This window comes from Quercus robur, chromosome 10 (assembly GCF_932294415.1).
Source record: "Quercus robur chromosome 10, dhQueRobu3.1, whole genome shotgun sequence".
In the NCBI taxonomy this organism is placed as follows: domain Eukaryota; kingdom Viridiplantae; phylum Streptophyta; class Magnoliopsida; order Fagales; family Fagaceae; genus Quercus; species Quercus robur.
The window spans coordinates 11,838,740-11,860,681 of record NC_065543.1 but is presented as its reverse complement, the minus strand read 5'-3'; the positions used below and the strand labels follow the sequence as shown (position 1 = coordinate 11,860,681).

Genomic DNA, 21,942 nt, shown 5'->3' with positions numbered 1-21,942 from the left:
AGAAAATGGATCAAAGTTAGGTGTGTAATATGTAATTTTCCCTTTTTTAATATATGTGTGTGTGTATTTCTTTCTTAATTTAAAAAAAAAAAAAAAAAAAAAAAAAAAAAAATCCTATTTTCACATTTAGCTGACAGGTTACACTTTGACCCCACCCATTAGATAGGTGCTCAAGGACTGTCTAGAATACCTCTATTGTTTCCATTCTTTTAGTGCTCAATTCTTTGTGATTTTGTGAATTCTTTTTCCTATCCAGGGTGGTTTTTCTTCTTCCTTGTCATGTATCATATTCTTTTTCTCTGTTCATCTGATACTGATGTTTTTATAGATAATTCTGAATGATTTAAACCTGGCCCTGGCAAATCTTGTCACATATTAGTAATTATTTTCATATTTACTTCCTTTCTAAACAAATGAGAAGTGCTACATCCATAACATTTTCACAATACTTAATACAGCAAATCATAGGTGGTAAGTTGTAATTGGTTCTAATTTGAATCCACCACTTAAATTACTTTTTTGCCTCCCGTAATAGCCAATAACAACCTGCCACTTAGGATTTTTTGTGGACATAGCATTTCTCTAATCAAATAGAGTTCCATGTCTCTATTTCAGAGTTCTTTTTGATAGATAGCTCTTTGATTAACTTAACTAACTGCATTCTGTCCATATGTTCAGATATTCTACGAACAATGCAAACTTCAGAGGACAGAAGTGTGTATGATAAAGTTGTCAATGCTATCTTTGATGAAGAGATGCTAAACGTGAAAGACCACCACCATCATGCTGGTGAAATGAGGTTGGCTGGAGATGACACCTCTATTCAGTACACAGATTTAGACACTGAGGTTCGTGATTGTGTTGTTGAGGTAACAAGGGAAATTTTCAGACAGCATTGTGCAAGGCATCTGGAAATAATACCCATGCGTTTGTTGGATGATTCTCCACAGTTCAATAGGTTCCTCACTTATCAAACTCCATGCAATCTTGTTTACAGTAGAATTTATCTATTTATCTCTCAGCACAATTTGTTTGTAAATGCTATAGTTGGCTAATTATTTTCGATATTTAACGGGAAGGAAAACTGTCAAACTGTTGACACATGGAGGAGATATGCTTGAACTTTGTCATGAGCTGCGTTTGCCTTTTGTTAGCTGGGTAATCTCCCACCAGGTATTTACTCACAGGGAGTTGTGATTGTTTTCTTTTGTGTCATTTTTACTAACTGACATGAAATTATTTGAGCAATGCTATGATGATTTGAGTGTTCATATTATGTCTTACATATATAATCTTTATTGTCTGGATAAACTCTCTCATTTTGCTATATTATGCTAAGGATATGCTGGTTTGGCATGACACCTTTTGTTCTTTAATTTTTAATTTTTTTCCTTTCTAGTTTTTACTCTCTCTTTTTTAAAGCATATCTGTAAAGTTTGTCTTATAGTAGATTTGTAAAACTTTCCCTTTAACATAATAGGTATTCTAGGACCATACACCGATCCTGATATATTTCTCCACTTAATCCACCCTGCTTTTATCTTGTAAGTCACATCCTCTTCTATCCCTCTATTCATATGATATACTAATCCAAGATATCAAAAGCTCTTACTTTGACATCTCTTAACATTCAAGTTCTACAATCCCTTGATGTTGACTCTACGTTTAGTTTACTCACTAAAATCATATCATCTACAAAATGCGTACACCGAAGGACTTAATCTGTAATTGGTCTAGTAGATTCATATGTAACCTGTGTAAAAAGATATGGAAATTAAGTTAATCCTTGATATGAACCATTATGATATGAAATTCACTTGTGATGCTTCTACTTGCCTTAGCTAGTTTTTTAAATATTCTTTTCTCCTACCTTTGTTCATGAACCTTAAATTTAGCCTCTCAGACTATCTTTATCCCTTCCTTATTTGCCACTATAATTTTCATAACCAACTCCATCTCTATATTTGTGTAGGTTTCTATTGCTCTCTTTCTTTAATCTAACTGCCACTTGAACCTCCACATTACTTGACCACGTCTCCTTCGTCAATAACCCACATCCTTTTGATTCTCTATGTACTTCTTTAGCCACTGTTTTGATACAACTAGCCATTTCGGGCCCATCTTATCAAAACCTGATAGAGAAAGTGTCAAAGTGCTAATTTTATAAATCATAAGTGAATAAAGTGTTACATTTCTCTAAGCATATGATTTACAAATGCAAGTGTTAACGGCAAAATTTAATGGAGGTTAACAAGATTGACCTTTGGTGGGTGAACTGAAACTTTTTAAATCTTAGATTGTCAAAAGCTTAGTCTACATTACTGGTAGTTAAAGTTTAATTATCACCCCCCCTCCCCCCCCCCCCCCCCCCTTCCTCTTCAAAACAACCAAGTTTTAGTCCTAAAATTTTGGGGTCGGCTATGGTCTTTAACAGACTAATTGGCATATATTCTTTTTAGCCATTCTATCCTATCCAAAACCATACTCTGTCACCTCCTTATTGACATGTCCTTTTCAATACTTCTACTGATGTCTACTATTGTTATTTTTAAGTCTTCGTCTACCTTTTTCTGTTCACTCCACTTAAATTAACTCACTCTTCTTGTTTATTTATCATTCTCCTATGCTCATGACCAAACCATCTCAAGTGAGTTTCCCTTCTTTTTTATCAAAAGGGTCCAACCAATTTTTTTAAGTGATTTTCTTCATTTTGAATCCTATTTTTCCTTCTATTTGTACTGATCCATCTTAATATGCTCATTTTAGCTATATTCATTTGGATGGAGCTTAACTATTCTTATAGAAATTTTATAAAATTTTCCTATTAATTTAATTGGTTTCCTACAATCACACAATACTCCTGATGAGATTCATCACTCGATCCACCTTGTTCTTGTCCTATGATTCACATCCTCCGTCCTTTTGAGTTATTGATGCAAGATATCTAAAGCACTCAATCTTTGGTACCTCTTGACCATCAAGTCTTACAACTCCTTCATCTTTGTTTCTATTTTTATTTAACTTTCATTTCATGTACTCTGTTTTAGTCCTACTTAGCGCAAAGCCTTTAGATTCTAAAGCATCTCTCCAAATTTAGAACTTGACATTAAATCTATATTTAGTTTCTTTTAATAAAACTATGTTATTTGCAAAAAGCATACACCAAGGGACTTTATCTTGAATTGATCTAGTGAGCTCATCAATAACCGATGCAAAGACATATAAGCTTTATTGCTAATCCTTGCTGCAAATACGTAGTGGTTGGATATTCACTTGGGGTGCCTCTAATTCTTGCCCCCTCCACACCAAAAAAAGGGAATATTACGAAGTATTAGACTTAAGTTTCAGGTTCAAACATGGGGAGTGTTCTGGCCTAAACATGAGGGGAGAGTTGAAAAAAAGAGTTGACCATTATATGGATGCCTAAGCTGTTGAAACAATTAGTTATTAGAATCTGGAACATGTAAATCTAGGGAACTACTAAAATAATATATATATCAGCAGGATATGTAGGTGTCTTAGATTTTTTTAGGAGCAAAAGCATATGCCAAACCCACCTATATTAGCTCACAATTAATCAGGAAATTATTGCACTTTAAAGTTATATTTAATAGCTTGTTTTTTATGTTGCTTTTCACTTTCTCAAGGTTTAGATCACTCACTCAATTATGAACGTCTTTCAGTTTTCAATTGTTGCTTTTTACAATGTCAATTGCTTTGACATTCATGCTTCTCTATTCATTGCTAAACATTAAAATTAAGTTCTATAGAAATAAAATGTGTTTCTACCGTCTATGCTGTAGAGATCTTCATTCAAACGCTATGAAATATCGTATGTCTATAGAAGAGCAATTGGGCATTCATCACCGAATCGCTATCTTCAGGTGTGGATTACAATCATTGAAATTGTTATCGGGTTTGGTATCTTATTCCTTTTTATTTTTGGAAATGAATATATGGAATGATCTTAATGATTCTTTTGTGTTATATATAAGTTGAAGTCCTCTTTATACTGTATTTGTTGTCAACAGGGTGATTTTGACATTATTGGAGGTGCATCTGCATTGACAGAGGCTGAGGTTATCAAGGTGCTTCACTCTTCCGTTATACCATGCTCCCCCATGCCGCACCCCCCTCTCCTCCCCATCCCCTTCTTTTGGAAATCAAAGTAATGGAAGCATTTTGTGATTTCAATTATTAATAATTAGTTTAGTTTCTTTTCAAAGGTATGAAAAAGGGTAGAGGGAGATCTTAAATGACATTGGTAGAAGCAGTAAAAAAGAACAAGTTAATTAATGGGGGAGAAAGAGAGTAAGTTTTTAGATATGATAGAATGTGGAGAAAAATATATGTGGCCAACTTTGATTAGTCTGTTGATGATCCATAACCATTGAAAGTTCTTGAACTAGGGTTTTATTGTCATTCTTGTTGATGTAGTTAAGTAGCTTAGTTTTTTGTCTGTTTTCTTTAGAGAGCTTTTGGATGCATTTTGCTGATTGCTTATTTGCTGAATGTACTGTAGAAAAGGAGGTTGGAAAGCTTTTTTTTTTTTTAATGGTGTAGGGCCCATCAAAATAATCTCAAAAGGCCCTAAAAGCTGGATTTTTTTGGGCTTGCCAAATGCACATTGATATTCTTTTGTTCCTTAAAAAATTCTTAAACATTGTGATCCTTGAGTTTTGCTTTCATGTATTACTTGAAGCCTTCAGTGGCTAGTCACTTTGAAACATAATAAGGGCATCATTACTTTCTTTATGGGCTACTCTCAATAACAACTTTTCAAAAAAAAAAACGCAGGCATGATTGTTAAAATGATGAGAGTTCTTAAGGTGTAATGAATGTATACAAAATTTCTCCTAAAGATTGGAAGCAAAATACAGTTGCTCAACAGAATCTAGAAAAGAAGAAAGATGGATGCAACCCAAAGCAAGCATCCAGCTGATATTGTAAACTAGTGTAGAGAGCTCCATTCATACACCATTTACTATATATGTTTAATTGATGAATTTTAAGATTAAAAGCTAAATTTAGTGTGAAACTTTTTCTACAGTTAATTTAGCATTTACTTCCTCACTCCTTTATTTTCAATAAATATTTTTGGTCATCAAAAAGGATATTAAATTAGTATACGATAAAGATTGTGCATGTACGTAAGTGCATGTTTACATATATTAATTAAGACTTCGTATATTTGTTGTGGTCTCAGTAAATGTAGAATTGTCAGCGGGCAAGGGGTTGGGAGACTCAAAAATACCAAAGATCCACCACTACAGTTTCCATTTCAGTTTGAAAAATCTAATTTGAATAAGATCTTTGCTGATATAATTAAAGCCTTTGTAGTTGATTTTGACATGATGGGTTGCAAAAAAGAATGGAAAATCAGTTGTATTTTTTTGGGTAACAGAAATTTTATTAATTAAAAATTTACTAAGAATTCATAGGGAAAATAAATTATGTATAGTAGCTATAAAACTAACACTAAGTTGATCGAAAGTACAATGCATGTAGTATTTTTCTTAACAATATGAGACCACATTCTAAAAAATTTCATTGAAAATTTAATATCATTATTATCTGTTCATAACCTTCTATTAAGAGTTTTATAACTTTTAAATAGCACTACTAGGCTGTAAATATTTTTTTCCATTAAAAAAAGTAGCTTCTGTTCCAAAGTAAAAAGATACGACATACTTAATTTTTCATGTAACCTTCTTTTCCCCCCAATTGGCAGTATACGTTAGCTTCCCTAAACAAATCACTGTCAACACCTTACAATTTTGGACATGGTTGACTAGTCCCTACGTTTTTCCTTTCATTATATATATATATATATATATATAAAAGATAATATGGAGTAGACAGGAAAGGAGCTCCCAAGAATTAAAAGCAAGATAAAGGATCTAAAATATCTAGAAAAACATCTATTTGTGTTGCCAGAAACAGATGTCTAATGAGACGACAATCTCAAAATTGAAGTTTCAGCCCTTTTGAGAAAACTTGACCTCTCAAATTGCACCTCCTATCCTTGTAAGAGTAAGAGGATGAGGTGATGAGTTTAAGACTCACTATGTGTGTATGTGTATTTGTATGTGTAAATTACTATAAAAAAAATAGAATCCATCCCTCAAAAGTTCTCATGTTTTTCAAACCATATTGTCCATATAAGACAAAAATGCAAACAAACTGACATGGTATTAGAGCCTTGGTTTGAAAAATAGATCTTTAGTTTGAATCCTAGGAAACCCCATTTGGTTATTTCTTATGTTCTTCATGTGCAATGCTCACATTTGGTTATTCAGCATGCTTGCACATAAGGGAGGGAGGGTGTCAGTATGAGGTTGAAAGACAGTTAGCCCACTTCCTGTCAGCTTAAGCATTTGAAAGTGATGGTTTACTACAACTATCATTGATTGACACATGGCTTATGTTGACATGAATCTGGGAATCACGCCTAAGAAGCAAAGGTCACTAGTTTGAAACTCCCCTTCCCCTTCCTTATGGGTTAGAATTCACCATCAAAAACATTTCTTTGTGCCCATAGTGAAACTGTATATGGTGTGTATTACTTTATAATCGTGGCTTATTTTGCAGGTGACAATGGACATTGCAACTCGTTTTTTTAATCCAGATTCATGTGATATTCATCTAAATCATGGGGACCTTCTGGATGCAATTTGGTCTTGGACAGGGGTAAAGGCAGAGCATAGACAGAAAGTAGCAGAGGTATGTCATTAACATACTTGTAACTTAGCATCATTGAGTATGAGAAGTATGACCTGACAATTGATTCTGTTTCTGAATGAAGCTTCTTTCTATGATGGGTTCTCTGCGTCCTCAATCCTCTGAACGGAAATCAAAATGGGTGGTCATAAGGCGTCAGCTTTTGCAGGTTTTTGGAAAATGATTTAGGAAAAAAAAAAAAAAAGCTATACATATGGTTTCCTGCAACAATTATTTTCTTGGAGTTATTTACCAAGATGTGTAGTCCACATTTTATTTTGTAGTGATTTTTATTATATGTCATGCATTTTAGAAAAATGTAGCATTTGTAGGTTGCCTGATCTGTTCTCTGTAATCTTTTATCTTTGTATTTAATAATGCTCTTCTTTTTTCTTTTGATGAAAATTGTTTATCGCTTTGGAAACTAGGGAATCGTGAGTAAATGATTTACTAATATGAATATTAACTGAGGTTAAAATTGTTTGGTATATGGTTATGTTTTCTTGAGTTTGATGTCATGCAGTTGACCACTGGAGTATGGCTATCCCTTAAATTTATGAACATTGAAGTCAAGTGGATATATGTGCTAGACTTTCTATGTTGTAGCTAGAACTTTCATGCTATCAACCATTGGGCTTGCTAAGGTTGCTTATGTAGACCCATCAGTCCAAATGTGTTGTACATAACTACTCCACACTTAATAGTATCTGCTCTCTCCAACATATAATTGTCAATTCTTTTCTTTTTTTTCCCAAAATACGGTTGAGTTTTTTTTAAATTCCTTGTTCATTTTTATCTGCTGTCCTAACATATGCCACAGAGCCTATTAATTCTTTTCCAAATAATCTTAGTATTTCCGAACCACCAAAGTTCTTGTTTGCATTGTTTTCTTTGCCCTAAAAGATCTTCATGAATTGTGACTATATTCTGACTTTAATTAATTTGGCAAGAGAGAAATAACTAGTATTTTGAAGACTCTAAAAGGACAGTAGCTGACTTAAAACTATTCTTCTTTAAAACACTATTGGATTGGATGTCAATCTTAGGAAGTCATATTACTTCGGTTTATGATTTGATGGATGCTTGTAATTTGTGTATTTGATTGTTTTGGTCCCCAGTTGTATACTTGGGTGAATCCTTTTCATGATTTGAATAAAATGTCCATTACTTATAAAAAATAATAATAATAATAATAATCTTGTGAAGGGAATGTCATGAACATTTATATAGCCAATATAATATGGTTAAGGTGCATCTTATTTATTCTTCTTAAATTTCATTCTCTTACAGGAACTCACTCTAGCAGAAGCTGTTGTAAACAGGTTGCAAACTGTTAATTTAAGGTTCTGTGGAGCTGCAGATCAGGCACTTGCTAGATTGAGGGGAGCCTTGCCAGCTGGTAGAATGCTATTGTTAATTTTTATATAAATCATATGATAGAATATATGCTTATCAGCTACAATACTAATGCAGATAAACTTACACGCAAGGCACTTGATGAGTTGTCAGATCTCTTTACCTACTTGAGAGTTTGGAGGGTTGCAAAACATGTTTATATTGATGCATTGATGCCACCAACTGAGAGTTACCATAGAGATTTGTTCTTTCAGGTATCATTTCTCTGGTTTTTATTATTTTCCTTTAGGAGTAAGCATATCAGTAATTAAATGCCACCCTTAACTCAGTAATTGCTAGCCTAGTGAGAATGTGAAATTTCACCATTCCAAATGATATTGCCCAGTCTACATCACTTGTAAAAATTAGTTGGGATCAGCCATGTGCTGGTTTTTGTTCTATGGTCTCTGAATCTTAGCTTTGCAGAACCCTATGTGCGACCATCCAAGTTATCCTTGTTCTTTCTCTTAATTCATCCATTTTCTTTAATCTTGACAAATTCCATTTATCCTTCTTAACATCAAAATATATTTCTCAACCTGTTTTTTTTTTTTTTTTTTAATTTTTTTTATAAGAAAGATGTATATATAAAAAGCTACCTTATGCAAAGAGCACAAAGCAGTCCAAAAAATTACAAGGAAAAAGAAAGAACAAAAAAGAACTTAATTTCAAACAGAGAGAGAAGCAATGAACAAGGATAGGGAATCACTAGATGTGAGTCTCCAAGCTCGAGACCAGTCAACCTGATTATACCCAACTAAACTCAGCTAAACCTTTAGTGGGCTTGACTATATATCCTTTTACACCACTTGGCCCTATCTGGAACCTTGTACCCAATTATCTCTCTTAAAATAATTTATTTCAATGTAACTTCTACCTACATTATTTTTGTCCTCTTTTTTGCTCTTAGTGCTAATTCATATTGAAATGATCACTCTTCCGCACTGATACATACGTAGGCCTTAGTTGCACATTGACGTAGGAAAAATTGTGGGTATTTGTCTGCGTGTGCTTATGGTGTGTTTAGGGTTTAGAGAATTTGTGGATTATGGTTTAGAATTGTTGAAGAAATGGTTATGGGGTTGTGCTAGGAATTAAAAGATGGTTTGATGAGTTATTTGATGGCTATTTGGTAGGAGAAAGTATGTGGGATTTAGGGTTTTGATAGGTTAAAGAAAAGGGCTTGATATGGAGTTGTAAGGAAGAAGAAAAAGAAATAATTTTATGGTGTTTTGGGTTGTATGAATAGTACCCTTGAACAAAGCCATAAGAAAGACTCAAAGTAAAGAGAGAAGAGAAAGGGAGGAAAGAACACACAAAAACCAACATGTCTCAATACTAAAAAACAGTCAATATTATATCAATTTACTCCATCTCTCCTTGAGTATCATAAGAATAAATATGTAAGGACTTTTTCTTGTACTAGTAGTATTAGGACTCCTAGTTTGAATAAACTAAAAACCTAATAAAAGACTAATTTGGACTCAAAAAAATAAAACCTATAATACTTTGGATTTCCTAGAAAATTATATTGACTAAACTACAAAATACCTGTAATTTGCAGGAATTGCAGAAATTACAATTTTGCCCAATTAGCCATACCTAATAAATAAAAACCCAAATAAAAAAAAAATATTTTTACCCTAGGAAACATGTAATAGACCTTTAAAAACACATAACATTCACTTCAATTGGACTTCAATTGTCAAAATAAATCTTGAATATATGAATTTGTAAAATAGTAATAAGTCAATCTTCCATGACTGTATCACACATACCAGACTATCTTAAAAAATTCTCTCTCATTTTATCTTCAATTAATGTCTGCCCCACCTTCTTACAAATAGCTTTACTCCTTATCATGTCTTTCCTATCGTTGCCACATACATTTTTACATCTTCATCTCTTACACTCAATTTATGGATTATTGTTTATCCAACATGTTGAACCATAAAGCATAATTGGTCTTTTGTGCAGTTCTATGAATGTTTTCCTTTGGCTTTGTTGGTATTCACATAGTACTTCTCTCTTCTTCACCCACCTTACCCTAATTCTATAAGAAACATCCTTCTCAGTCTCTCTATCTTTATTTATAATCAAGCCAAAAAATAATCACTCTTTGGTATCTCTTGATCATCTAATGTGATCTTTTAATTTCTATTGCTGGTTTGACTAAATGAACATTCTATATTACTCGGTCTTAGTTGTCATCAACCTAAACCTCCTAGCTTGTAATGTGCATTACAATTCTAACATATAATTAGGAGAAATTACACTTTGTACTCTAAACTTTTAGAATGCACACTTAGCACCCTAAACTATAACCCATGTTACACTTTGCACACACCGCCATCAATTCTACCGTTATCTTGGATAACATCACGTGAAAAGACCCAATTGCTCCTCTTCTCAATCCCTTAAAAACAAAGGAGAAATTATTGGTTACCACCTTAAACTATACTCTCAATTACACCCTAAATTTTGGTTTTCCATCCAAGATAACGGCAAAATTAACGGTGAGGTGCAAAGTGTAACATGGGTCATAGTTTAGGGTGCTAACCGTGCTTTTTGAAATTTTAGGATGCAAAATGTAATTTGGGTCATAGTTTAGGTGGTAAAGTGTAATTACCCGTTATAATTAATAGCATCAATCAATACAATATCATCTAGTAATAACGTGTACCAATAGACATCATCCTAGACATTTGTGTGAACTCATCTATAACTAAAGAGTGTAAATAAGAACTTTACTTAATCCTTACAATTCTATTGTAAAAGGAAACCCACGTCACATTCCTCTAATATTTTTACACAAGTTACTGCTTCCTCTAGTGTATGTTTGTTAGTATTAATTAAGCGGACTGTCTTCAATCGTAAAATGCACCACACCTTTCTAGGAACTCCACAATGTGATGGTCTTTTCTCTTTATATTTTTATTGCCAGCCTGAGTAAGAAAAAGGCTCTCCATAATATATCATCCAAATATATATATATATATATATATCACCTTAGCATAACACAAATTGAATTTCAGGCACCATCATCTCCTTTCTTGACCGCATCTTAACCACCATTTTCCAAATTTCACTATATGGCTCATAAGTTTTACACCTTGATAATTGGTACCACTTTAGATATTCCCTTTATTTTTTTATAAATGGATTTTTATCTACAATGAGCGATAACTTAAATGGCACTTCCTCCTGCCATAAGAATAGGGAATATAAGGTTGTTGGTTCAAAACCCATTGGATGTTGTGTAACTTACCAATAAGAGAAGATTCCTTCTCTCTACTCTATAAGCATCTTAGATATTAAATCTTATTTAAAAAAGCCCAATCAACTACTACAAGGCTAAATCATTTGAACATTTCCTAACTAAAATAGAAATAACATAAAAATATACAACTTTCTCTATCATCTTTTGCATTGTATCCTTTAGCTCACAATAACAACAAAATCTTTATGAATTATTGATCCAAGATATCAAATGCTCTCGCTCTTTGGTATCTCTTGACCACCAAGTCTTGTTGCCCCTTCATCATTGTTTCTACTTTTTGATGAGTAATGTAAGAAATTTAAATTAGAAAAAACCAACCAATTACACTGGAAGTGAACTAGAGTGGCACAAATCAAGCCCAGATTACAACGATCAATAAGATCGGAGAGAGAAAAACAAGTATAAAAAGGCAAAACTACACTCTAATCATGGAGAGTACAGAAAAAGAAATATTTAATGTCAAGAATAGACCATTCACAATCCTCTAAACATCTAGCATTCCGCTCTTGCCATCTTTGTTTCTACTTTTACTAAACATACATTTCATGTAATCTGTTTCAGTCTTACTTTATAGAAAGCCTTGGTTCTCAAAAAAAAAATAAAAAATAAAATAATAATAATAATAATAATAATAATAAAATTTTGAAAGCCCTTAGATTCTAAAGCATCTTGCCAAATTTCTGATTTGACATTAACTCCATGTCTAGATTCGGCCACAAGAACTATATGATCTGCAAAAATCATACACCTAGGGACTTCCTCTTAAATCAATTAAGTGAGCTCATCCATCACTAGTGCAAAGAGTTATGGAATGTTGATCCTTGATGCATTCCTATAGTGATAAGGAACCCACTTGTGATGCCTCCACTTGTTCTCACACTAGTTACCACTCAATCATACATATTCTTAATCAACTTAATATACTTCAAAAGAACTCCTTTCTTTTCCAAAACCCACTCTCTATGGATCCTATCATGTGCTTTCTCTAGGTCAATTAAAGGCATATGAAGATCTTTACAGGCCTCCATATTTTACCATTAGTTATATAAGTTAGAAAATAGCTTCCATGGTAAAACACCCTGGCATAAAAACCAAGTTGATTCTCCGATATTGTTGTTTTGTGTCATAACCAGTTAACCTACACATTTAAACATTTACTCAAATATGTTGGGTTCCATGTTTATGAATGAAATGTTTACATTTTCTTACCCTTCTAAAATATCCTACTAAAAAGAGGTAGTACTTGGTGCACAAGACTCCCACTTTTGCAGGGTTTGAGAGAGGTGCTTAGTGCATGACCATTTGCTTTGGGTGGAAGGCATTTGCCATCACACCAAGGCCTGATCTCTCAAAATTTCCTACCAAGTGTTGATAAATATTTGAATCTGTTTTTGTTAATAGGAATTTAACCATGTTGCAATTTTCTTGTCTAGGTATATTTAATAAAGGAGAACAATCCTGGATCACTTATAGAAGGTGCATTGCTTGCTGTCGGTGGTCGCTATGACTATCTGCTTCACCAAATGTGGGGTCATGAATATGTAAGTTATTACCATTAATTTCTTTTGCCTACTTTATATTTTTTCCATTTACTTCCTCTGTTCTACTGTTGGTCCCTTTATTGTAATTTTTTTTATTCCATGACTCTTGTATGTATGCATAAGCACATGGCTTCACAAAAAATGAATGCAAAGAAACAAATAAAACTGTGTGTGTAATGTGCTTTTGGACACCCATTGTAGATCTACCTATTATATAGTATCCATCATTGAATTATTTTAGGCTTAATACTATATCAGCCTTTTACCTTTGCTTTTCTCTTTTCTTCTCTTTTTTTTTCCCCAGAAAACAAGTCCGCCAGGTGCTGTTGGGACTAGCCTCGCATTAGAGACAATAATTCAGCATTCTTCTGTAGATTTTATACCAATTAGGTACAATGTCCTCTTCATCTCTTTCTTTTAGTCTGTTAATTTTCCACTAACCCTAAAGTTTTTGGTCATCATTTTTCAATCTAAGTTGTTTCCACACTTGTCTATACTTACATTAGCAGAAGTGAAGCTAGCACCAGTATTCTTGTTTGTTCAAGGGGAGGAGGTGGTCTGTTGGTAGAGCGTATGGAACTTGTCGCTGAATTATGGGAAGAGAACATCAAGGTTTGAGATTAAACTTCTAAGCAAAGTAGGCTATTGTACTAAGTTGCTTTCTGCTCACTGGTTGATCATGTATATTAGGCTGAATTTGTCCCCACACCTGATCCAAGCCTTACAGAGCAGTATGAATATGCAAATGAGCACGATATAAAATGTATAGTCATCCTAACAGACACAGATGTGTCTCAAACGGGTTCTGTAAAGGTATTATTTCTACTGTCTGAAATTTCATTTCTGAATCTACTATTTTGCTTATATTATTTCCTGAAAGGAATATATATATATATATATATATATATATAAAACAGGGCAGCATGTCAATTTAGTTAATGAATATTGTAACTTAAATTACATATGTGAACATCAAAATTTTCAACTTCCTAGAAATACCTAGATCGCTTGATCCTTCTCTATCTTGAGTGGCATGAACTGCAAACCTCCTCACTCAAGTGGCCATACAAAAAGGTAGCGTCCTTTGGTGTTAACGTCAACATCTCATGGCTCCTGTTATTCTCCTTTTTCTGTGGGTTCTAGGGGCTGCAAGTTAAGGGGTAAATTTGGGGTGACTGCAGGCTCAATTGGAATGGTGTTACAATTTATGAATATGAGCTCGATATATTGGGGAAAATATAGGGCTGAATATGAACTCATTATATTGGTAGAGTCATTTGGTCCTTGAAATTTGCATTCATCAAAAGAGAACCTTCTACTGCTGAACAAGCTAATTATATCGCTGAATGATTGCGTTTTATAAAATCAACGACTTTTGTTTGAACAGAGAAAGCCTCATCAACGGTGTGGATTATGGGCTCACCGTGCTTATGACTCTCTTTTTTGTTGATAGGTAAGAAAAAATATATTCAAGACACTATAATATGCATGAAAAGATATTAATCAAAAAGTACAAAAAGATGGTCATCACCATTTGGTGGAGAATTCCAGTCTTCAACACAAACTCTTTCAAAGGTTTCATCCTTCAATTCAATTGCACACCCCAACCGACCCTCCAATACACCTTGTGGTGCATGTTCTACTGGTCCAGTATTATGAAATGACTTTTGATCTTCTATGTCATCGTTCTCATCATTGAGACCACTTTCTGGTATGTCCAATTTGTCGCGGTTGCCTTCCAGAATCTCTGTATGGGCTCCCGCTAGTTCCTACTGCTGAAGAGCTTGTACAACTTACAACAAATCTTCAATCATAAGCCTCATCTCAACCATCTCTATCTATGGGTCTTGATTTCCTCTACCTGACAACTTCTGCCACAACCTACCATACTTTAAAAATGCAAGCTTTTTCTTAGATCTGAATTTCGCAGCTTATATTTAGGATCTTTTGATGTGATGCCACTTGATGTAATGAGTAAAATTTAGGTCTGGTATAGAAGAAAGGATTGAGAAGAAATTCTAGCAAGAAACAAGATTAAAGCAAAGAAAAAGATAATAGAATTAAATCAGAACAATTAAATCAATTTCAAGGCTCAAAGAGCTCAAGAAATATTCAAATTTAAAATTTTATGAAATAAATAAGAAAAGACTGCCTAAAACAATTCAAAAGAGGCTATTTATTTAGATTTTAGTGACCCTAGAATCCTAAGCTCCTAACCCTTCATCTTGCATATGCCTTATGTGGTTAGTATGGAAGGAGCGCAATGCCCGAACTTTTGAGGACGTTGAAAGTCCTATAGATAAGTTGAAGACCTTGCTTGCTAGGACTTTGTTTGAGTGGTCTCGTATTTGGGGGCTTACGCATTGTAGTTCCTTGTCTGATTTCCTTAACTCTATTAGTCTTTCCTTATGATTTGACTATATCTGTTTCAAGGGCAGTGTGTTTACAATCGTAAACACATTGTTCTTTTTCATCAATAAAACTCTTATTATCTATCAAAAAAAAAAAAACCCTTCATCTTGCATATAACAATTAATCCTAATCATCCAACTTCAATAAAAGTCACATTCTAGTCACATGACCTTTTAAAATACTCAAGACTTAATAATAAATAAAACATGACATAGAAATAAAAGACAAATGGACTAATGGGCATTTTTGTTTTCCTTTTGGGCTTAAATTTTTCTACATCACAATTGCTAGGAAAATATACATAAGAATTATATTTTTTGACGAATTCTGCATATTTAGAGGGGAGAGGAGGAGGAGGAGAAAAAAAAATCTAAAAGAAAAAAGCCTGAACAAGGAACAGCAGCTTTTGTTGTCTGACTGAAAAAAATTTGTCACTTCGTGTACTGGTTCTATAAGCCATAGCTTGATCCTCTTTGCTGCATCTGCACAGGTTCAAATGTCAGGTGGTGATAGATCTTAACAAAAACATAGCTAAGAGGTGGGACCATTCTTAAGGATGGCTGCGTGGGGTTCAACCAAAAAATGACTTGTTTCTCACTAGGGCCATTTTTTCTGGATTCATTACTTTGCGATTATCATTGTATATTATTTGGGTTATGTATACTTAATGAGAAGTGTTTATACCTTGCAACTTCATAAGAAACAAGAGAACTTTGTTCCAACAAAGATTAAAATCTTGCATGGAGCTAACTTGTCCAAAATTCTCCAGAATGAGTGACACCTTTCTCCCTTAACACCAACTTCAACTCCTACATCTGTAAGGACACAGCCACATTATGAATTTGATCCTCTTGGTCCTTGGCACAACTGTTTGTACTTAGTAGCAGCACCGTGCACTTCCAGAATTTAATCAGTTTTAAACCGCTACTATATCCTTTTCATTGAAATCTGAAACTCAGTAATAATAATTATCAGAGTTCTTCACTTGATTCTGTTCGTATGATAAGTGGAGCCTAAACTTCAGGGCAACATCAACTATTTTTTAGGGGAAACAATGAAGACACGTTGACATTGAATCTGGGAGTTTCTATATAGACCCTTCTCTCCCCAAATATTCATAGTTCTCCTTAAGGCCTACTCCAGTAATTGAACCTTCCTATTAGAGCATTAGCATCTGGAATTCTAAAAAATTTGCATTTTTACACTCTAAAAAGTTACTTTATTTATTTTACAATACCATTTTACAACTAACCCAACATTCCAATTCTTATACTTCATATCAAAACCAACACTATTTATTTATTTTTTCTTTTCTCTCTCTCTTTCTCTATGACTTTTTTTCTCTCTTCCTCTCCATCTATCTCTCTCTCTCAATTCTCTTCGTGAAACCCAGCAACCATTGCACATCACAACTACAAACACATAGCACAACACAGCCACATACCCAAAACCAAAAGAACCAAAATCCGAAATAAAAAACTCAAAAGAACCAAAAGAAATATTTTGCAAAAACCCATCAGTCCACCACCATCAAACATCCACCACCACCACTGCCAATTATCCACCACCATCACCAAATTGCAAATACCCACCGCCACCAATACCCAGAACCAAAACACCCACCACCAAACACCCAACAAATACAGCAAATACCCACAAGATAGAGAGGTGATTATCTGAGTGATAGAGGAGAGAGAGGCGAGTCTGACGGCAAACCCAGGCCACTGTCTTCGCCGCTACCAAGTCGTCACCCTCCTCCTCAAAGTTGCCGCTAGCTACCAGAGAGAGACTAAAAGAGAGAGGAGAGATCTGTATGTGTTGGCTTGGTTGAGAGAGAGAGAGAGAAGAAAAATACGAAAAAGGAAGAGAGAGACTATAAAAAGCGTTATTTTATTTTTCCCATCTTGCTACAGTGAGTCCTAAATTTAGGACGTTACTGTAGTTGAGTTGTAAATTTTTTTACAGCTAGCCTCCCGGCTAATGCATGTATTTTGTGGTTTGATGCTAAAATATAGCAAATGGAGTTCAGCTCATGACCTTGGTGCTTGATTCGAGTTAATTTTTAGTTTTCTTGGTCATTAATATATTTCACATTTTTTTCACATTAAGTAGCTTCTTGTTAGTAAACATACACACATAATTGTATCCTCTGATGATGTATTAACTGCTTATTTTTCCATCTTTAGGTCCGTCATCTTGAGCTCAAGAAGGAGAAGAAAATTCAGAGAGAAAACCTAGTCAGGTTTTTACTGGAGGCGATGACAACACAATTTAGAAACCCCTCAATTTGGAACTAGGCATATCTTCCTCGATGACAACACAATTTAGAAACCCCTCAGGTTCATAAAATCATGATGCTTGGCTTTGGTCTTGTCTAATACCTTGGAGAAGCATTATAATCATAATAATATACTTCTGAACTGATATTGGCAGTTGTCTTATTGAGGTGTATAATCAATTACCCTATTGTTACAATAATGGTCACAGGTTATGGTCCTTTCTCTGGTAGCCCCTTTCATTTCACGAGAGCCAGACTTTCAACAGGAATCATCAGTCATATTCTTGAAAGGGCATTCGAGAAGTTTTGCATGTTTACATTTTACTTTTCTTTTTCCTGAAGACTCTTGAGATTTCTTTTGCTTCATAGTTAATTCCACATTTTAATGATGTAAATCTGTAAATATTTGAAACATGAACTAGTGGAATAGTTAGCAACTGATGAGTTAGGGCTATCAATTTCTTTCCCCCCTTTTATTCTATTTTATTTCTTCTTTCTCAGTTTTGTGTAAGTAGATATGTACATAACTAATATTCACACCAATCAATAGAAATGTCTCCCTTATTTTGCCTGAAATCAGATCTTCATTCTGTAATGTACCTTATATTAGTTGCAATCTTCAGAATGATACCACATAGTTTAACCTTTTGTGCCATCTGCGGCTTTTTCTTATCTTACTTTGCTGATACAAGATTTTGACATGGTTATAGAGCAACGATACAGGCTCATGTATGATTACAATTCTTATAAAACTGGGGATTTTTTTTCCCTGATAGTTCCTACTTCCTAGTGGATTTTTTGTTTTTCAACTGTTTCTAGGATTCTGTGATTTTAAATTTTTACAGTCGCCATCTTTGTTTGTGTCTTTTTAGTATTTCAATGGTTCAGTAAAAACCTTGTTCATCATCACACAATCAAAATCAATTCTCTTTTGATCACCTCATGTTCTTAGGTGCTGATTTGTGAAATTACTTTGCTTCGTGATATTTTTAATATCATGACCAGTGGGAGTGGATTGTGTAACTTGCCTTGTTTTAAATGGTGATGTGGTAATTTGATTGTTTCTTACATGTAATTGAAATTTTCGAGGAATTTTGATTGTGAGGTAAAATCCTCTTGCTTTATTAATTTGGGATTTTGTTGGAACCATGAAATTATTGTTTTCTAAGAGCATCCACATCAGGTAGTGGATAATCTTCTAAAATACAAAAACTCTTCTATTTTACACATTTTGGTCAAAAAAACACCCACATCAGTGGGTGTATAGTTGTGTAAAATCATATAAACATTTCCATGAGCTACAGTAACCGTGAAAATATACATGGTTACTGTAGCTCGTTTATACATTACTTTATTATTTGTTTCTCTCTCCTCACCTCAATCTCTCCTTCAGCTTCTACTCTAACCTCTCTCTCTCCGATCCCTCAGTCCAGCCTCCTCCATCAATCCACCACAATGCTTTGCCGTTCGCCTAGCTTTCATTGCCAGCGTCACCATCGATCCATCATAGTGCTTCGTCGTCCGCCCAATTTCTCTGCCAGCTTCACCGTCGATCTCGTTGTTTGATCAATGGGTTCGATCTCTCTGTCAAGCTTCACACTGCTTCACCGTCGATAAATGGGTTCAATCAATGGGTTTGATCCATCACAGTGCTTCATCGTCGATCTCGTTGTTTAATCAATGGGTTCGATCTCTCTGTCAAGCTTCACAGTGCTTCATTGTCGATCAATGGGTTTGATCCATCACAGTGTTCACCGTCGATCAATGGGTTCGATCAATGGGTTTGATCCATCACAGTGCTTCACCGTTGATCTCATTGTTTGATTTGTGGGTTCGATCTTGTTGTTTGACGGTGGCTGTGTGGGATGTCTTGGTTCTGTGAGAGAGATGAGAATGGGGGAAAAAATGAATATTTTATTAAATAAATGTGTATAATAGATAAACTGACGTGGGAGTTTTGTAAAAATGGATGTGTAAAATAGAAAAAGTCGGTTTTAGATGTGTAAATTTACAAAAATTTTGCATGAACTAATGCAAATGCTCTAACACAATTATCTGTTTTGGCTTGTTCCCGTCATTTGATACAAAATTGCCTTGAAAGGGGTGAAGGATGAATTGGAACATTTTTTATAAAAGTACAATCCCAGTAACAAATCCAGGATATACCAAATTGGAAAAAGAAAAGGCAATTTTGAAAATTTGAGATATTTTTTAGCCTATAATATTTTGTTCAGAAGTTTGGAAGGCTTGTTTAACATTTGGAGGGAGGATTTCAACGGTAGCTCCAAAGTAACCCAGCCATTTCAAAAACTTGGAAAATTGAATTCGATGTTTTTGTTGAAAATATAAATCACCAATGATGATAATCTTTTTTTTTTTTTTTTTGGTAAATTGTAAATTACACTCCTAAAGTTTAGGAATGTTTGAATTTTACACTTTAAAGTTTTAGAATTTGGATTTTACCTCTTGAAATTTGAAGTGTTTGGATTTTACATCTTAACGTTTTAGAATTTGAATTTTATCCCATAAATTTTAGGGGTGTTTGGATTTTACTTTCTAAAGTTTAGTGGTATTTGGATTTTACACCCTAAAGTTTCAGAATTTTGAGGTATTAAATCCAAACACTCTCAAACTTTAGGAGGATAAAATTCAAATTATGAAACGTCAATGTGTAAAATTCAAACACTCTCAAATTTCATAGGATAAAATCCAAATTTTGAAATTTCAAAATGTAAAATCCAAATACTTTCAAATTTTAGGGGTGTAATTTGTAATTTACCTTTTATTTATTTTTTTATTTGAAGATCGAATATGTTATAGCAGGCAATATTGATAGTTCCAACAATTGAAGTATTAGTGATTGAAATTTGGAAAAATCTATGAGATATATTTGGATTATCTTCCCAAGCAAAGATTGAGATTTGAGAGTATTTGGAGAATTTGATAGTTTGAAAACGCAATATTTGTATGGTATTCTGAGCAAAAATGGTTGAATCTGTGTCACTATCCAAAAGGAGGAACTTTACTTTTCCAGTCAAATATGAAAACCTCAAATGGTATGTTGGATTTTTTGGGAAAAAAAATAATTTAATGGGATTCCAACTATGAATCAACATTGATTTTATACCACATCTTTATAAAATTTAATTTCATATATATATATATATATATATATATTGAATTTCTTGGAAATCAACTTAATATACTCTCTCTTTTATTTTAGAGATTGAATTATTTCTTATTAAGCATTTACATATTCTATTCATTATACACAACATGTATATCCCCCTTAATTGAGCATCACCGATAATATCAAAGTTATATATATATATATACACACACACACACAAAACTTTGATCTTTTTTTTTTTTTTTGCTTTATCTTAGGTTGTCATAGCTTTTGAAAGTTGACATTTTTTCACATCATTATTCTAAGAGTTGTGCTACATTCACTACATTTTTTACATCGCTTTCACAATAAATCATAGGTGGTAAGTTATTATTGGTTTTAATTTGAATTCACAACTTAAATTACTTTTTTGCTCAATTGCAACAATCAATAATAACCTACCACTTAAGATTTGTTATGAAAATGTTGTGGACATAACATTTTCTTATTCTAATATATATTTTTTAATTAGAGTCTAAATTCTATAAAGATTCCCAATAAAATCTCTTATATTTTACCTCATCCATTATAATATTGTCTCGTCATATTATCTTTAAATGGTAAAATAGATAGATTCATATACAAACATAAGTATAATAAATACCTATTAATAATATGGAGAACACGTCATATTTTATTAAACTTTATTACGTATAATTTGATAATTTGATATAAAAAACTATCAAATTATATATATAATCAAATTGATAATACATCATATATTATTGAACTTTCTTATCTATTGCATAAGTTACTAACTAGTATGAATTTATAGGTCACAACTAATCAAATTTATTGGGGAAGGTGCAATAACATGATCGAGAAATATGATGACATTTTCCACAAGCTGCCCCCTCCAATTTTATAAATTGATGGTGACAATGATTTGCTTGGATGCACAATATTCCACTCCATGTTTGACTTCTACGTTCTTGATACAACGGCTTTGCATATCTCAGCTTGAGCTATCTTGCAGTGTGACTTATATACAATGCATAATACTTTCATAGAAGAAGAAAACCTATAAAACATGTAAGAAAAGTGAACATCAAATAATAAAACGCTCTCACACGAGTCCACACCAATACAATATAATCACAGCTTTTATATCAAGCAACAATATATTAGGATGTTAGATCATGGATTT

The 21,942-nt window shown here is 33.5% G+C and overlaps 1 protein-coding gene across 1 annotated transcript in view; it reads left to right on the top strand.

The window, feature by feature from the left end:
* Nucleotides 1-18,202, top strand: part of LOC126704430 (eIF-2-alpha kinase GCN2) — a 38,007-nt gene extending 19,805 nt beyond the window's left edge. The window contains exons 17-30 of the mRNA XM_050403441.1: nt 679-958; nt 1,080-1,173; nt 3,804-3,884; nt 4,032-4,088; nt 6,592-6,723; nt 6,806-6,889; nt 8,011-8,119; nt 8,194-8,330; nt 12,829-12,936; nt 13,241-13,326; nt 13,446-13,548; nt 13,627-13,749; nt 17,535-17,687; nt 17,836-18,202. Of these exons, the coding sequence (XP_050259398.1) occupies nt 679-958; nt 1,080-1,173; nt 3,804-3,884; nt 4,032-4,088; nt 6,592-6,723; nt 6,806-6,889; nt 8,011-8,119; nt 8,194-8,330; nt 12,829-12,936; nt 13,241-13,326; nt 13,446-13,548; nt 13,627-13,749; nt 17,535-17,645 (1,505 nt within the window). The 3' untranslated portion in view covers nt 17,646-17,687; nt 17,836-18,202. The remainder of the gene's footprint in view (nt 1-678; nt 959-1,079; nt 1,174-3,803; nt 3,885-4,031; nt 4,089-6,591; nt 6,724-6,805; nt 6,890-8,010; nt 8,120-8,193; nt 8,331-12,828; nt 12,937-13,240; nt 13,327-13,445; nt 13,549-13,626; nt 13,750-17,534; nt 17,688-17,835) is intronic.
* Nucleotides 18,203-21,942: the final 3,740 nt, after the last annotated feature.